The sequence below is a fragment of the Erythrolamprus reginae genome, chromosome 8 (genome assembly GCF_031021105.1).
Source record: "Erythrolamprus reginae isolate rEryReg1 chromosome 8, rEryReg1.hap1, whole genome shotgun sequence".
NCBI lineage: Eukaryota > Metazoa > Chordata > Lepidosauria > Squamata > Dipsadidae > Erythrolamprus > Erythrolamprus reginae.
In genome coordinates this window covers 42,504,101-42,522,656 of record NC_091957.1, presented here as the reverse complement: position 1 = coordinate 42,522,656, position 18,556 = coordinate 42,504,101, and the positions used below count along the sequence as shown (strand labels likewise).

The window sequence follows — 18,556 nt, the reverse complement described above, 5'->3', positions numbered from 1 at the left end:
CAGTCATGAAAATTCTGGGAGTTGAAGTCCACAAGTGTGGTATAAAAGCTCTACACACATTATTTAAGCAGAGGTGCCCAACTGTGACAACTTTTAAGGCTTGTGGACTTCAACTCCCAGAATTCCCATGGCTGTTTGGAGAATTCTGGGAGTTGAAGTCCACGGTCCTCAAAGTTGCCAGGTTTGGATACCCCTGAGCTAAACTATAACAAGCAGAGATCTACTTACCCCCTCTTGACAATGTCCAATGATGGTGAAGTCATACATAAAGTTTAAGTACAACAACAGATTATTTATTATCCTAACAACCACCACTCTTCAAAAGCCTTAAGAAAGACACAGCTAGGTTGACCGAATCTACAGCTTTACACACTATCATCTTGGTGTATGTTCATGGATTATTATAGCTGTACATGATTTTGTTTACACACAGTTGCCTGACACCAACAGAAGGTAAGGGCTTCCGTCATGCATTTTGCACTAGGATATCCATGTCGGTGGGCTTGTCGTACCCACGAATCAAATGCATGGAGTCCACCAGTTAAGGGGGTCGATTTACAAAACCAGAGCACATCGTGTTTAATGTTTTCTTTGTCTTTACAACAGGGCCAAGGTAGCAAAAATATTAAAACACTTGAGCTTTTCTTCTGAAATGAAATTTACAACTTGAGCAGCGTCTCTGGTCAACTAATACATTGATCTTTATAAACCGGATGAAAACTATACAGTATTTAAAAGTATTAACATAACGCGATTCGATCTCTGAAATGAAATGGGTACCGGAATTTCCTCACCACAGTCGCGAAATACCCTGATGCTACTGAAACCAACCTACGAACAGTAACAAATCCTCTAAATTGTTAGAAGTTTTTATTTTTTTAAATTTTTTCTTTTCTTTTCTTCTTTTCTTCAACTGAATTCAAGTAGTGTAGGAGGAACTGGTGTATGCCTTTTAATTCACAGGGCAGGCAAATACAGGAGCTGTTTCTTGGTTTTTTAATTATTTTTTTGTTTTCCTCTGTTCCATGTAGGCTAAATGTTCCAGCTGAGCTATAAGTCTGTGGAGGTCAGTTTTTTCATGCTTCTCCGCTGAGCCAAGCTTGAAGCTGCAACTGGTTCCAAAACAGGCTGAAATGTCTTGTTATTCAGTGCGGAATATGTAGCAGCCATGGCTCCCTGGAAGAGGATGAAAGTAAATGACAAATCAACCGGCCATCCTGAATCATCATTAAGATACAGATCTCCATGCCCCCTTTTTAATTTTTTAAAAAAATTATTTATTTATCTATCTATCTATCTATCTATCTATCTATCTATCTATCTATCTATCTATCTATCTATTATTTAGATTTGTATGCCGCCCCTCTCCGCAGACTCGGGGCAGCTCACAGCAAGATACAGCAAATCATGACAAATCCAAATAAATTGAAAATATTTAAAAAGGTTTAAAAAGAACCCCATTTATTAACAAACACACACACAAACATACCATGCATAAATTGTACCTGCCCGGGGGAGGTGTCTCAGTTCCCCCATGCCTGACGGCAAAGGTGGGTTTTAAGGAGTTTACGGAAGGCAGGGAGAGTAGGGGCAGTTCTAATCTGTGGGGGGAGTTGGTTCCAGAGAGTCGGGGCCGCCACAGAGAAGGCTCTTCCCCTGGGGCCCGCCAACCGACATTGTTTAGTTGACGGGACCCGGACAAGGCCCACTCTGTGGGACCTAATCGGCCGCTGGGATTCGTGCGGCAGAAGGCGGTCTTGGAGATATTCTGGTCCAGTGCCATGAAGGGCTTTATAGGTCATAACCAACACTTTGAATTGTGACCGGAAATTGATCGGCAGCCAATGCAGACTGCGGAGTGATGGCGAAACATGGGCATACCTAGGTAAGCCCATGACTGCTCTTGCAGCTGCATTCTGCATGATCTGAAGTTTCCGAACACTTTTCAAAGGTAGCCCCATGTAGAGAGCATTACAGTAGTCGAACCCCGAGGTGATGAGGGCATGAGTGACTGTGAGCAATGAGTCCCGGTCCAGATAGGGCCGCAACTGGTGCACCAGGCGAACCTGGGCAAACGCCCCCCTCGCCACAGCTGAAAGATGGTTCTCTAATGTGAGCTGTGGATCGAGGAGAACGCCCTAGTTGCGGACCCTCTCCGAGGGGGTCAATAATTCCCCCCCCCCAGGGTAATGGATGGACAGATGGAATTGTCCTTGGGAGGCAAAACCCACAGCCACTCCATCTTATCTGGGTTGAGTTTGAGTCTGTTGACACCCATCCAGGCCCCAACAGCCTCCAGACACCAGCACATCACTTCCGCTGCTTCGTTGACTGGTAAAATACCTTTTATTGAAGTTTTAAAAATTAAAAAGAAAAAGAAACATACATACAAACAACAAAAAGTAAAGAAAAAGGAACACATACACATAACAATATTGATTGATTTACTTTATTTATTTATTTATTAGATTTGTATGCCGCCCCTCTCCGTAGATTCGGGGCGGCTAACAACAATAATGAAACAACATGTAACAAATCTAATATTTAAAATAATTTTAAAAACCCTTATTTTTAAAAAAAACCAAACATACACACAAGCATACCATGCATAAATTGTATAGGCCTAGGGGGAAGGGAATATCTCAGTTCCCCCATGCCTGACGACAAAGGTGGGTTTTAAGGAGCTTATGAAAGGCGAGGAGGGTGGGGGAAATTCTGATCTCTGGGGGGGAGTTGGTTCCAGAGGGTCAGGGCCGCACCAGAGAAGGCTCTTCCCCTGGGTCCCGCCAAACGACATTGTTTAGTCGACGGGACCCGGAGAAGGCCAACTCTGTGGGACCTAACTGGGACATTTACAGAACAAAGGAAAAATAAAAAATACATAAAAGTTAAGATAAATAATAATAATAATAATAATAATAATAATAACAACAACAACAACAACAACAACAACAACAACAACAACAACAATAATTTATTAGATTTGTATGCCGCCTCTCTGAGGAGTCAGGGCAGCTCACAACAATAGTAAAATACAGTAAACAGTGGTGCAAATCTAATATTAGTAAAAACTAAAGTTAAAACCCCTTAATATTAAAAATACAATCAATACTACACAATCATACCATTCTCAAGTGCTATAATCAGCAAAGGAGGGAGGTGAATCAGTCCCCCCATGCTTGGCGACTATATATACATCTATAATATTTTCTACCACCTTATCTTAATCGATAATACAAGAGTTCAAGTCATTCAAATCATCAACGTCAATATACACCTTAAACAAGTTGTTAATTTTAATATTTTTAAATTTCTGGTTATTTCTGCCAACTTTACCTTTACTAGATGTGGTGCGTCTTGCCTATTTAACTGGTAATGCGGCAGTTGATCTCTACAGGCTATCCATGAATGTTTGAGAACTTGCTCCGCGGTGTATCTTTGATGGGGATCTACATGTAGCATATGAGATAGCAAATCCTAGATCAAACAGATGACAAGAGTTGTAAGTACAACTTAGAGAAGAGGAGGTTACAAAGTGTTCTGGTTTCTGGTAGAAGTTTAGTAATTACAAATAACTCTCATTAAATGCATCATTTCATGAATAAAGCAACTCCGTTTATTTCTCTGCTCTCCTGTACTTCAACACATTCCAGACATCACTCGGTCCGTTATCTCTCTCTTAGCCGCATTTCCCACATTCCTTTTCCTGCTTCACTTAGACAAGATTTATTTTCCTAACTACATAGCTTTAAAAACAGCAGCACTGACTAAATGCAATACAAAATACTTTGGCTTACTTTAGCGTGGCGAAAACACATCCATATTTCTTTTCAGCAACATTGAAACTCCACCCTTAGATTTATTGGATTTATATGCCGCCCCTCTCCGCAAACTCGCCACTAGCCCCCTGACGTGCCAAATACATTACTACAATATTTAACCCATTCCTCTCCTTAATATCTTCTTCCAGAGCTTTGCTCTCTACGTTTCTGAACCCTTCTGAATTTAGGATTAACCCAGTGAGCGTCTGATTCTCCCTCACTAGATCCTGAACTCATAGCCCCATCCTGTGGCTGGCCTCCCACCTGTTCCACTACCTGTAACCCCCGGGCCACCCACTACTTCATAAACACTATCTGAATCCGAGTCCTCAATATCTTCATCATCCTCCAACTGATTAAGAGTATGTACAACACCAAGAGGTGAATGTGGCCCTTGTGGCACAGAGCTGAACGTAGTCTTGGTGGCACAGTGGTCAGAGTGCAGTACTGCAGGCTCCTTCTGCTGACTGACTGCAATTTGGCAGTTCAAATCCCACCAGGCTGGAGGTTGACAAGCCTTCCATCTTTCCGAGGTGGGTTTAGAGAGGGCTGTAAAGCATTGTGAAGCGGCATGTTAAGTCTAAGTGCTATTGCTATTGTGATATTGTTACTCCTATCAGGATCAAGGTAGTGACCCTTCCACCTTAAGATTTCCATGCTATTGGATTCTAATGGTAGCAGCAAGGAATATCTTCCCCAGTGAATTTCAGGATCCCTTCCTGATTTCAGTGGGAACCAAGATGTGGCGTAGAGCTATGGATGGCCTCAAAAGACAAGGAAACTTAACTGGGAAGGAGCAGTTAAACCCTCTCAAAGGGAATAAAAGAGGAGCAAACAGGGAGGGGGTTTGCAGGAAACTGTTTGCTTAATTTGTCTGTGACTCTCCGAGATTCCTTGCCAATTTTCCTTGAAGATATCGGCCTGGCAGCTCTCCAAGCTGTTCTGTCGAGCTCTCTGGTAGACTCCTCCCAAAAATTCACAGGTACAAATTTCAGACACACGCACGTTTGAAAATTCAAAACAATGTTCTTTATACCGAAAATGCAAATAAACTAAGCACTCTTTTTGTATAGCAAAGAGCACTCGTCTCCAAACAAACTGGTAATTTGTACAAGTCCTTTATCAGTTCTGAGATACTTAGCTTGCAGCTGTGAGGCAATTCACAGTCCTTCTTCTTTCACAAAGTGAAACACACTTTGCTCTGGTTTAGTTTCAAAGCGGGGAAAAATCAGCACACAAAGGTCGAAGTCAGCAAGGCAGGCACGAAACACAGCGATCAGATAATCCTCCACAATGGCCAAACCCACAGGCTGCTATTTATTGCAGCCTCACTAATTACCACAGCCCCACCCAACTATAGGTGGCCTCATTTTCTTTTATAATAATCTCTCAGTTGTTGCTGCCTATGCACCGCTCTCCGCATGCGTGGCTGTATCATTAACTGTTGTTCCAAATCCAAGGAGGAGCTAGATAATTGATCTCCTTCTCAGCTGTCTGCCACACTCTCCTCCACCCTGTCACTCATGTCTTCTTGGTCAGAGGAGCCTTCATCAGCAGATTCCACCGGGAGCAAAACAGGCCTGCGGCATGTGGATGTCTCCCCCACATCCACAATTCTTGGGGCAGGAGCTGGGCCAGAGCTAAGCACAACACAAGCCAGATAAGGTCTATGACTGTAAATGCTCTCTTGAAAGACTTTGTTGGATGAGAATGAGAAGAATTCACAGTAACTCAATAAAAAAGGATGTTTGTGGTTTGGGAACATCTAAGTCAGAACAGTATTTCTTGATATTAACCAACATAAGTATTAAATTTTAACCAACAGTTCACCTGCAATTGCATTTACATAGCTGCCTGTATCTTATAAAGCATAACATAAAAATATGTCGATACCTTCGCAGCATCTGACACAGTGTCCCAATTGCCTCCACTTAAAGAAAATTTCCCACTCCCTATCCGTAACAAGATCTCTTCAGGGGTATCATTGGGCCCATTCGCAAAAGGTGTGTACCTAGAAATAGTTTTAAGAAAGGATGTTAGTTTCTTTTGCATGAGTAGTTCAGAAACATAGATGGAGCTTGCTTATTTAGGACAGATTTTATACTCTGGGTTGATCCTATAAAACAGTAATGGCGAACCTGTTTTTCCTCGGGTGCCAAAAGAACATCCAAGTGAGATCATCCAAGGGCATGGGGTGAGGTATCATCAGTACGCGGATGATACTCAGCTTTACATCTCCACCCCATGTCCAGTCAATGAAGCAGTGGAAGTGATGTGCCGGTGTCTGGAGGCTGTTGGGGCCTGGATGGGTGTCAACAGACTCAAACTCAATCCTGATAAGACGGAGTGGCTGTGGGTTTTGCCTCCCAAGGACAACTCCATTTGTCCGTCCATTACCCTGGGGGGGGGAATTACTGACCACCTCAGAGAGGGTCCGCAACTTGGGTGTCCTCCTCGATCCACAGCTCACATTAGAGAAACATCTTTCAGCTGTGGCGAGGGGGGTGTTTGCCCAGGTTCGCCTGGTGCACCAGTTGTGGCCCTATTTGGACCGGGAGTCACTGCTCACAGTCACTCATGCCCTCATCACTTCGAGGTTCGACTATTGTAACGCTCTCTACATGGGGTTACCTTTGAAAAGTGTTCGGAAACTTCAGATTGTGCAGAATGCAGCTGCGAGAGCAATCATGGGCTTTCCTAAGTATGCCCATGTTACTCCAACACTCCGCAGTCTGCATTGGTTACCGACCAGTTTCCGGTCACAATTCAAAGTGTTAGTTATGACCTATAAAGCCCTTCATGGCACCGGACCAGGATATCTGCGAGACCACCTTCTGTCGCCTGAATCCCAGCGGCCAGTTTGGTCCCACAGAGTTGGTCTTCTCAGGGTCCCGTCGACTAAACAATGTCGTCTGGCGGGACCCAGGGGAAGAGCCTTCTCTGTGGTGGATCCGACCCTCTGGAGTCAACTCCCCCCAGAGATTAGGACTGCCCCCACCCTCCTTGCCTTTCGTAAACTCCTTAAAACCCACCTGTGTCGTGAGGCTTGGGGGAACTGAGACATCCCCCCCCTTGCCTATGTAGTTTTGTGCATGATATGACTGTGTGTATGTATTTTATCTATTGGGGTTTTTTCTTTTTAGACTCTTTAATGTAAAATTGTTATTTTAGATTTTAATTATTAGATTTGTTACCATGTATTGTTTTTATCACTGTTGTGAGCCGCCCCGAGTCTACGGAGAGGGGCGGCATACAAATCTAATAAATAATAATAATAATAATACCATGCGCGCATGGTATCATGCATACGTGAGTGCCCCTAACCATCATTCAATGCCTGGAGAAGGCAAAAACACCTTCCCCCATCCCCTGGAGGCCCTCGGAAGGCCGGAAATAGCCTTTTTTTCCAACTTCTGATGGGCCCAGTAGGTTCGTGTTTCGACCTCCCCAGGCTACAAGGACTTGCCTGGAGCCAAAGGAAGGTAAAAACGCCCTCCGCCATCCCCCCAGAGGCTCTATGGAAGCCAAAAACACCTTCCCAGAGCCTCTGTGTGAGCCAAAAACCAGATGGCCGGAACACACATGCGCACTGGACCTGAGGTAGGGCAATGACTTGCATGGCAGCAGATAGGGCTCTGCATGCCACCTGTGGCACCCATGCCATAGGTTCACCATCACTGCTATAAAATAAGCAGAAGGGTCATGGCTTTGAACATCTGCAAATTCATAGGTACATCAACATGCGAAAGGTGCATCTTACCCAGCCAACATTGTATAAAGAAGAACACCTAAGCTCCAAATATCACAAGCAGCATCATAGCCTTGCCTCATGAGGACCTACAACATGAACAAAAACTGTATGTTATTGTTAGAAAGACGAGCTTTCACAACACTCAGTTTTAGAAGTAAATTTAAATCAGTGTTTTTCAACATCGGCTACTTTAAGATGTGTGGACTTCAATTCCCAGAATTCCTCAAGCAGTGTACTTGGCTGGAGAATTCTGGGAATTGAAGTCCACGCATCTTGAGGTAGCAAGGTTGAAAAACACTGATTTAAACTAATGACCGCAGTGCTGCTTAAATAAAATAGTTTTCTTCTCCTGAAATGCTGCAGTATTATCATCATCTTTTAATGACCCCATAATCCCTTTCAGGGTGGAGTCTGGGCAACTGAAATGGAGCTGAATGTATACTGGTCAGATGCCCTTCCTGTCACCAATGCGGAGTTATATTCTGCACATATATTCTCATTGTGCCCAGAGAGAAAAATATCTGCCGCTACCTAGGATCGAACACACAAGCCTCCTGACTGTGAGGCCAGAACTCCACCTCTAGGCCATCACAACACTCAAATGGTGCAGTAGTATATAGAACAATAACAGCAGCTGCGAGAGCAGTCATGGGCTTCCCCAAATATGCCCATGTTACACCAACACTCCGCAGTCTGCATTGGTTGCCGATTAGTTTCCGGTCACAATTCAAAGTGTTGGTTATGACCTATAAAGCCCTTCATGGCACCGGACCAGATTATCTCAGGGACCGCTTTCTGCTGCACGAATCCCAGCGACCAGTTAGGTCCCACAGAGTGGGCCTTCTCCGGGTCCCGTCAACTAAAAAATGTTGTTTGGCGGGATCCAGGGGAAGAGCCTTCTCTGTGGCGGTCCCGGCCCTTTGGAACCAACTACCCCCAGAGATTAGAATTGCCCCCACCCTCGTCGCCTTTCATAAACTTCTTAAAACCCACCTCTGCCATCAGGCATGGGGGAACTGCGATATTCTTTCCCCCTAGGCCTTTACAATTTACGCATGGTATGTCTGTATGTATGTTTGGTTTTTATAATAAGGGTTTTTTTAAGTTATTTTAGTAGTATTGGATTGGATTGTTACATGCTGTTTTTATCATTGTTGTTAGCCGCCCCGAGTCTACGGAGAGGGGCGGCATACAATTCCAATGAATGAATGAATGAATGAATGAATGGATGGATGGATGACTGACTGACTGACTGACTGACTGACTAACTAACTAACTAACTAACTAACTAACTAACTAAGTAACTAACACTGGTCAACACAAAAAAAATCATCAACAAAGGTAATACATCTGTTTTATGGAGTTTGATGTGCTAATTCCAAAAATACGCTTAGTTTTGCTCTATCGCATAAAGTTTCTGATATAGAAGCATTTTTGTTATTACGTTATTTCTATATTTTCAATGTATGTGGCAATTGCTATTTTCTGAACAACTAACCTTGTGGTATGACTGGAACAACCTAGAACTGAACACACTCAAAACTGTAGAAATGGTGGTAGACTTTAGGAGAAACCCTTCCATCCTTCCACCTCTCACAATACTAGACAACACAGTATCAACAGTAGAGACCTTCAAATCTCTAGGTTCTATCGTATCTTAAGACCTAAAATGGTCACCTAACACCAAAAACATCATCAAAAAAGCACACCAAAGAATGTTCTTTCTGCGCCAACTCAGGAAGCTCAAACTGCCCAAGGAGCTCCTGATCCACTTCTACAGAGGAATCATTGAGTCTGTCATCTGCACCTCTATAACTGTCTGGTTTGGTTCTGCAACCCAACAAGACCGACACAGACTTCAGAGGATAATCAGAACTGCAGAAAAACAATTGCTGACAACCTGCCTTCCATTGAGGACCTGTATAATGCAGGAGTAAAAAAGAGGGCGGTGAAAATATTTATTGACCCCTCACATCCTGGACACAAACTGTTTCAACTCTGACCCTCAAAGGGTCACTACAGAGCACTGCACACCAAGACAACTAGATGCAAGAACAGTTTTTTCCTGAACGCCATCACTCTACTTAACAAATAATTCCCTCAACACTGTCAAACTTTTTATTAAGTCTGCACTTCTATTTCTACTAGTTTTTTCTTATCATCCCTATCATCCTTTTCCTACCATTTCAGACTGTATGACTGTAACTTGTTGCTTGTATCCTAAGATTTTTATTAATATTGATTGTTTCTTCATTGCTTATTTGACCCCTATGACAATTATTAAGTTGTACCACATGATTTTTTGACAAATGTATATTTTGTTTTATGTACACTGAGAGCATATGCACCAAGACAAATTCCTTGTGTGTCCAATCACATTTGGCCAATAAAAATTCTATTCTATTCTATTCTATTCTATTCTATTCTACTCTATTCTACTCTAATCTAATCTACTCTATTCAATTCTATTCATGTCACCAGTATATTTCCTATACCTTCTAATAATGATGCTGCTCTGTGGAAACTTTACCTGCTACAGAAAAAACTATATACATTTTTGAAATCAGAAGAAAAAAATGATTCAGAAAAGTACAAGATCAACTGCAGTGACACTTTTTATAGACCTGTGTAATCAACATTCAACTGAATTGTGAGTTTTCTTGTTTGTTTCTATACATTAAGAAGCCCATCTATGCATGCTTTTGTGTGAGAGAGTAAATCAATTTGTATGCCATGAATTGTGCATCTTTCATGGCCAAATCGTATTGAATGGTATGTATGTGTTGATTGGATTGCTCAGTTGTGGGTTTTAATTGCGGTTATTTTTTTAATTTATATTTGACTTCTTTTTATTGTTAGTTGTATTTTTATATTGTTGTAAGCTGCCCTGAGTTCTTTGGGATTGGGCAGCATAGAAGTCAAACAAACAAACAAACAAACAAAATGTTGCAAAGAACAACAGAGGAAAGCACTCTAACCCCCAGTGCCTCCCCAAACTCATGACATACAAAAACATTCCTGGAGATTTAAAAAGACGATTTGTAAAACCAAAGAGGAAAATTCATACCTCTGGTGCCACAAAATTAGCAGTGTAGCATGGTGTTAAGAGAAGCCCATTCTCTCCCCGCAGTTGCTTCGCAAAGCCGAAATCACAAATCCTGATGGAATCAGCATTATTGGAATCATCCATATACAAAATATTACTTGGTTTAAGATCACGATGCACAACCTTTAAAAAAAGAGGAGCATATAAAACCTAACTATCCAGGCTGAAATCAGTGTGTGTGTGTGTGGGGGGGGCATTTTAAAATATTAAGTAATTCTATCAACTCAGGATCGACACAAAGGAGAATAGAATGAATGATTGAATGTTTAAATCCAGTTTGTTTTTTAAAAAAACCAGGATTTCAAAATTAGCCACAGACCACAGAATCAATTTATCCAGCTGTAATTTGAAAGTTAATCATTAAATCTGATTTTCTTTTTTTGCTTATAAACACCAGCTTCAAAATCAGGTTTGTTTATTTACTTGTTTATGGATTGATCGATTCATTCTGGTGGTGGTGGTTCGGATGGTTCTCACATACCAGTGGCAGAAATTTTCACCTGTATCATCTATTTCCATCCATCCATCCATCCATCCATCCATCCATCCATCCATCCATCCATCCATCCATCCATCCATCTATCTATCTATCTATCTATCTATCTAACATCCTTGGGACAACCAGTTGCGTTACTGAAAAATCTATCATAATGAAATCACTTGTTTCCATATAAATAATATGTCATGCTCACCATATTAAATTATGATTTAAAAAGAAAGAAAGAATGGAAGAGAGAGAGAGAGAAAGAAAGAGAAAGAAAGAAAGAAAGAAAGAAAGAGAGAGAGAGAGAGAGAGAGATAAAGAAAGAGAAAGAAAGAGAAAGAAAGAAAGAAAGAAAGAGAGAGAGAGAGAGAGAGAGAGACAGGGAAAGAAAGAGAGAAAGAAAAAGAAAGAAGGGAAGAAGAAAAGAAGAAAAGAAGAAAAGAAGAAAAGAAGAAAGAAAGAAAGAAAGAAAGAAAGAAAGAAAGAAAGAAAGAAAGAAAGAAAGTCAGTCCAGTTGCCTTTTGAAAAAGCACCTTTGGGACAATCATGACCTAGATGACTGAGAATTTCCACAGACATGTAAAAGATTCATACAGCTGCTCATTGTAAAGTACAACTCTGGGCAGCTTACTAGCAAGCATAAAGCCAAGCTCCAAACAAACCCTAAAAACATAAATCCAAACTTCGTTAAATTATCAAAATGTGCCCAGCTTACTCCTTGGCAGTGCAGGTAGTCCACAGTTTTAGCGATCGTATACAAAACGGCACTTGCTTCGCGTTCTGAGAAATACTTCTGCCTGAGAATACGATCCAGAAGCTCCCCTCCCTTCATCAGTTCTGTGACAAGGTAGATATATTTACCATCATCGTACACCTGTAGAAGTTTAATATAGTTGAGTAACACATACTCCAGGAATGGGGCATGAAACACAGGGTCTGCCTAAAGCAGGGATAGGCAAAGTTGGCTCTTCTATGACATGTGGACTTCAACTCCCAGAATTCCTGAGCTAGCATGACTGGCTTAGGAATTCTGGGAGTTGAAGTCCAGAATTCATAGAAGAGTCAACTTTGCCCACCTCTGGCCTATAGCAATGATGGGTGCCATTGGTTTGGCATCTTTGCTCTAGGGGCACGGAGAGCTGTATATGCTGGCACACAAGCCATTGCTCTAGCTCAGCTCCAGTGCATATGTGTGAACCGGCCAGCTGATTTTTGGCTCACACAGAGGCTCTGGGGGGGCATGTTGGCTTCTGGGGGGCCTTCAGGAGGGTGGCGAAGGGCATTTTCGGCCTCCTTGGGCTCCAGGGAAGACTCTGGAGCATGGAGAGGGTAAAAAACAGGCCTGCTAGGCCCACTGTAAGATAGGGAATGCAGGGGAGGTGGGATCAGGTGTGTATGCATGGGGGGCAGGGAGCACTGAATTATGGGTATGTGCAAACAACTTGCAATTTCGGCACCTGAGGGGGGAAAAAGTTTGTCATCATTGGACTAGTTTGGGGTACCAGTAATACCACATCTGGGTCGCCCCAGAATGGGGTAGGAATGGAAATTTTGCAGTATCCTTCCCTGGAGTGTGGTAGGAATGGGGATTTCATTGATAGATTGATTGATTGATTGATTGATTGGATTCATATGCCGTCCCTCTCTGAGGAGGCTTACAACATATAAAACCAATGCAACATCATAATCCAATTAATATTAAAACAGTTAATCCAAAAGCGAAACAATATTAAAATCAGTCATTATCATTCACACAACAAACATACACTACATTCATTTGGCCAGGGGGCTAGGGTTTAATGGCCCTATCCTTCCCCTGGAGTGTGGTGGGAATGGAGATTTTGCAGTATCCTGCCCCTGGAGTGGAGAAGGAATGGAGATTTTGCTATGTCCTTCCCCTGGAGTAGGGAAGGAATGGGGATTTTGCATTATCCTTCTCCTGGAGTGGGGAAGGAGTGGAGATTTTGCAGAATCCTTCCCTTGGAGTGGGGAAGGAATTGAGATTTTGCAGTATCCTTCCCATGGAGTGGGGAAGGAATGGAGATTTTGCAGTATCCTTCCCCTGGAGTGGGGAAGGAATGGAGATTTTGCAGTATCCTTCCCCTGGAGTGGGGAAGGAATGGAGATTTTGCAGTATCCTTCCCCTGAAATAGGGAAGGAATGGAGATTTTGCAGTATCCTTCCCCTGGAGTGGGTTAGGAATGGAGATTTTGCAGTATCCTTCCCCTGGAGTGGGTTAGGAATGGAGATTTTGCAGTATCCTTCCCCTGGAGTGGGGAAGGAATGGAGATTTTGCAGTATCCTTCCCCTGGAGTGGGGAAGGAATGGAGATTTTGCAGTATCCTTCCCCTGAAGTGGGGAAGGAATGGAGATTTTGCAGTATCCTTCCCCTGAAGTGGGGAAGGAATGGAGATTTTGCAGTATCTTTCCCCTGGAGTGGGTTAGGAATGGAGATTTTGCAGTATCCTTCCCCTGGAGTGGGGAAGGAATGGATATTTTGCAGTATCCTTCCCCTGGAGTGGGGAAGAAATTGATATTTTGCAGTATCCTTCTCCTGGAGTGGGGAAGGAATGGAGATTTTGCAGTATCCTTCCCCTGGAGTGGGGAAGGAATGGATATTTTGCAGTATCCTTCTCCTGGAGTGGGGAAGGAATGGAGATTTTGCAGTATCCTTCTCCTGGAGTAGGGAAAGAATGGAGATTTTGCAGTATCCTTCCCCTGGAGTGGGGAGGAATGGAGATCTTGTAGTATCCTTCTCCTGCATGCCCACCAAGCCACGCCCATAGAACCAGTAGTAAAAAAAATGGATTTCGCCGCTGGTTCTTTCCCTCACCCTAAAGCAAAAGTCAGATCTTGGCAATTTAAAGACTTGTTGACTTCAATCCCTGAATTCCCCATTCTGCTGAGGAATTCCGGGAGTTGAGGTCTACAAGTTGCAAAGGATGGACATCCCTTCTATAAAGTTAATACAGATGCAATTACATTTCCACCCAGTTGGGAGTAATAAACCCACAGACCTTCACAGGCGTACACCAATAATGCCTATTTTTTAATCAGGCAGAATCATATTTCACTGACAAATATGGAGAGCACCTCTTCTGCATTCCAGCAGAGACTGGACCAGAGGAAAGACCATCCCAGCAACAGCTACACTTTGTACGCTCTCTAGAAACCAAACAGGATACTTACGTCTTTTAAAGTAATAATGTTAGGGTGCTGTCCGTACCGCATCAAGATTTCTATTTCTTCGGAAGGGTCTCTTTTACTTTTGTCAATTATCTGGAGGAGGAGAGACAATGATCACAAGGAAGTGTGACAGGTGATTAAATTCAGCACAGCAAAGCATATTTCCATTTAAGAAAGATTGGAGCAAAAGTGTAGATCTACATTCGTACCTCTACCTATGAATGCCTCTACTTACGAACTTTTCTAGATAAGAACCGGCTGTTCAAGATTTTTTTGCCACTTCTCAAGAACCATTTTCCACTTACAAACCTGAGCCTCCGAAACTGTAACCGGAAAAGGCAGGGAGAAGCCTACGTGGGGCCTCTCTAGGAATCTTCTGGGAGGAAACAGGGCCGGAAAAGGCAGGGAGAAGCCTCCATGGGGCTCTCTAGGAATCTCCTGGAAGGAACTAGGGCCAGAAAACGCGGAGAGAAGCCTCCGTGGGGCTGCTCTAGGAATCTCCTGGGAGGAAACAGGGCCGGAAAAGGCAGGGAAAAGTCTCCATGGGGCCTCTCTAGAAAACTCCTGGGAGGAAACAGGGCCGGAAAAGGTGGGGAGAAGCCTCCGTGGGACCTCTCTAGGCATCTCCTGGGAGGAAACAGGGCATCCACTCTCCCTGTGGTTTCCCCAATCACACGCATTATTTGCTTTTGCATTGATTCCTATGGGAAAAATTGCTTCTTCTTACAAACCTTTCCACTTAAGAACCTGGTCACGGAATGAATTAAGTTCATAAGAAGAGGTACCAATGTACTAAATTTAGTACATTATGCAAATGAGATGGAAATAGAGAGGAGTGGGATTGGCTCCTACCTTTACAGCAAATTCCATATTGGAAACTACATGAATGCAGCGCTTACACACTGAGTAGGAGCCCACACCAATGTCTTCTTTAAGTTCATAGGCATTTGTGAAGAGTGCACTGCTTCCGTGAAGTTGCTAAAGAACATAATAAAACATACTTTTAAAAGCTTGCAATTATTTCTTAAACTTTTTGGTAACGTTTCTGCAGGCACCCTACACTTCTTATCCGCTTCATACAATTTGGATTTGTGAAAAGGAATTATTATTATTATTTTTATTATTTATTAGATTTGTATGCCACCCCTCTCCAAAGATAGTGAGGGCAGAGCTAGACCTAAAATGAGCAACATGTGGGCCATTTTGTCCTTTTTAAGTTTTAAGCTTAGTGGATGCACTGTAGTTGTTGATGCATCCCACCTGGTTCACAATTCACATTATATCAGACTTTGGTTGAATTAGGATTTAATATGTTGACAGTTTCTTGCAGTCTGTAAGTCCTCGTTTCTTTCTTCTGTAAATTCTCCTAAACCCATGACAAACTTTAGCCATAGACATTAGCAGCCAACTATGATTATCATCATTATCATTTAAAGACCCCATAATGCCTTGCAGGGTAGAGTCTGGTGTTTGGAAACTGCAAATTGTGCAAATCGTGTCAAGATCTAGAGACTCTCTGGATTTGCATGCAAAATAAAGAAGGTTCTGTCATTAGAATTGGGGTGATCTATAGGCCTCCAGGGCAATCCGAGGAATATGACAACAAGATGGTGGATGAAATTACCCAAATGGCAGTAAAGGGAGATATTGTGGTTATGGGTGATTTCAACATGCCTGATGTTGACTGGAATATCCCCAGTGCCCTTACATGCAAAAGTAAGAATATAGTAGAGGCCTTTACAGGAGCAGCTCTGGCACAGCTGGTTAAGACACCAACTAGAGGGGAGAATATTCTAGATTTAGTTTTTACGAATGGGAATTGGGTTTCAGATGTCAAGGTGGGAGAAAATTTAGGTTGCAGTGACCATCTATGTTTGTGGTTTGATGTAAAAACTCATTGTGAGCAATCCTATAATGCAACCAAAGTATTGGATTTCAGAAAAACAAATTTTAATGCAATGGGAGAATATTTAGATAATGAATTAAAGGGGAGGGATAAAATGGCAGGAGCGAGCATCCAGTGGACTGTATTAAAAAAGGCCATCTTAAAAGCCACTGGACTGTATGTAAGACAAATAACTAAAGGTAAAAGGAAGAAGAAACCGCTATGGTTTAGCAATGATGTAAGGGCTATAGTCAATGAAAAAAAGGCTGCCTATAGGAGGTATAAAGAGTCTGGAAGTATAGCTGATAGGGAGGTATATAAAATGAGACAGAAGGAGGCGAAACAGATAATATATGCTGCTAAAGCCTCAAAAGAGGAAGAAATTGCCAAATCTGTAAAGAAGGGGGATAAAACCTTCTTCAGATATATTAATGATAAGAAGAAGAAAAACTGCGGCATCGCGAAGCTTAGTACCGGGAATAATACATGCATTAATGGGAATAAGGAGATCGCTGACCATTTCAATAGCTACTTCTGTTCAGTTTTCTCAAAAGACACCTTACAAAATAATACTATAGAGGGATATAGCATTGCTTCCAGCTGTACGGATTCAGCTCCAGTGATCTTAGAAGCCGATGTCTTAGAAGAACTTGAACGATTAAAGATAAATAAGGCAATGGGTCCAGATGGCATCCACCCCAGAGTTCTTAAAGAACTCAGATCTGTCATTGCTACCCCCCTGACTGATTTGTTTAACCAATCCTTGTTAACAGGAGAAGTTCCTGAGGATTGGAGAATGGCCAGTGTTGTGCCTATTCACAAGAAGGGCAGTAGAGAAGAAGCTGGTAACTACAGGCCAGTTAGCTTGACATCAGTTGTAGTTAAAATGATGGAGACTCTACTCAAAAAGAGGATAAATCAGCACCTAAAAAACAATAACTTATTTGACCCAAATCAGCATGGCTTTACTGAAGGCAAATCATGTCAGACTAATCTCATTGATTTCTTTGACTATGTCACAAAGGTGTTGGATGAAGGTGGTGCCGTGGATATTGCCTACCTGGACTTCAGCAAAGCCTTTGATACGGTTCCACATAAAGAGCTGATAGATAAATTAGTGAAGATTGGACTTAATCCCTGGATAGTTCAATGGATTTGCAGCTGGCTGAAGCGTAGACATCAGAGAGTTATTGTTAATGGCGAGTATTCTGAGCAGAGTCAGGTTACAAGCGGTGTGCCACAAGGATCTGTTCTGGGTCCTATTCTTTTTAATATATTTGTGAGTGACATAGGGGAAGGTTTGGTAGGGAAGGTTTGCCTATTTGCCGATGACTCTAAAGTGTGCAATAGGGTTGATATTCCTGGAGGCGTCTGTAATATGGTAAATGATTTAGCTTTACTAGATAAATGGTCTAAGCAATGGAAACTGCAGTTTAATGTTTCCAAATGTAAAATAATGCACTTGGGGAAAAGGAATCCTCAATCTGAGTATTGTATTGGCAGTTCAGTGTTGGCAAATACTTCAAAAGAAAAGGATTTAGGGGTAGTGATTTCTGACAGTCTCAAAATGGGTGAACAGTGCAGTCAGGCGGTAGGGAAAGCAAGTAGGATGCTTGGCTGCATAGCTAGAGGTATAACAAGCAGGAAGAGGGAGATTATGATCCCACTATATAGAATGATGGTGAGACCACATTTGGAATACTGTGTTCAGTTCTGGAGACCTCACCTACAAAAAGATATTGACAAAATTGAACGGGTCCAAAGACGGGCTACAAGAATGGTGGAAGGTCTTAAGCATAAAACGTATCAGGAAAGACTTAATGAACTCAATCTGTATAGTCTGGAGGACAGAAGGAAAAGGGGGGACATGATCGAAACATTTAAATATATTAAAGGGTTAACTAAGGTCCAGGAGGGAAGTGTTTTTAATAGGAAAGTGAACACAAGAACAAGGGGACACAATCTGAAGTTAGTTGGGGGAAAGATCAAAAGCAACATGAGAATGGGACTATTTTAGTAATTATTGGAATGAATGGAATACTGTGAATGAAAATGAATGGGAGGGGAGTGATAGATGGAATGGAGTGGGTGGGAGGGATTATAATATGTATGGAATGAATGAATATGACATGAATGGAATTTTTGGCACACCTGACGCTGGAGGGGCAGGAGGGGAGGGGACACTTATCTCTGGGGTGGCAGAGGGTCAAAATATCCCAGTCTTGCTGGGGAGAGGCAGGTATGGCGGAAGCCATGGAGCTAGCCGTTCCAGGGGAAGGAGGGATCCCTTCTTAGTAGCGATCCCTTCTTCAGGCTCCATGAG

The 18,556-nt window shown here is 42.4% G+C and overlaps 1 protein-coding gene across 1 annotated transcript in view; it reads right to left on the bottom strand.

Moving 5' to 3' along the window:
* Positions 1 to 271: 271 nt before the first annotated feature.
* The window catches only part of RPS6KA6 (ribosomal protein S6 kinase A6), a 97,269-nt gene continuing 78,984 nt past the window's right edge, over positions 272 to 18,556 (bottom strand). The window contains 8 exon segments of the mRNA XM_070759775.1: positions 272 to 1,176; positions 3,337 to 3,477; positions 5,715 to 5,832; positions 7,582 to 7,658; positions 10,640 to 10,801; positions 11,878 to 12,036; positions 14,352 to 14,441; positions 15,201 to 15,326. Of these exon segments, the coding sequence (XP_070615876.1) occupies positions 1,051 to 1,176; positions 3,337 to 3,477; positions 5,715 to 5,832; positions 7,582 to 7,658; positions 10,640 to 10,801; positions 11,878 to 12,036; positions 14,352 to 14,441; positions 15,201 to 15,326 (999 nt within the window). The 3' untranslated portion in view covers positions 272 to 1,050.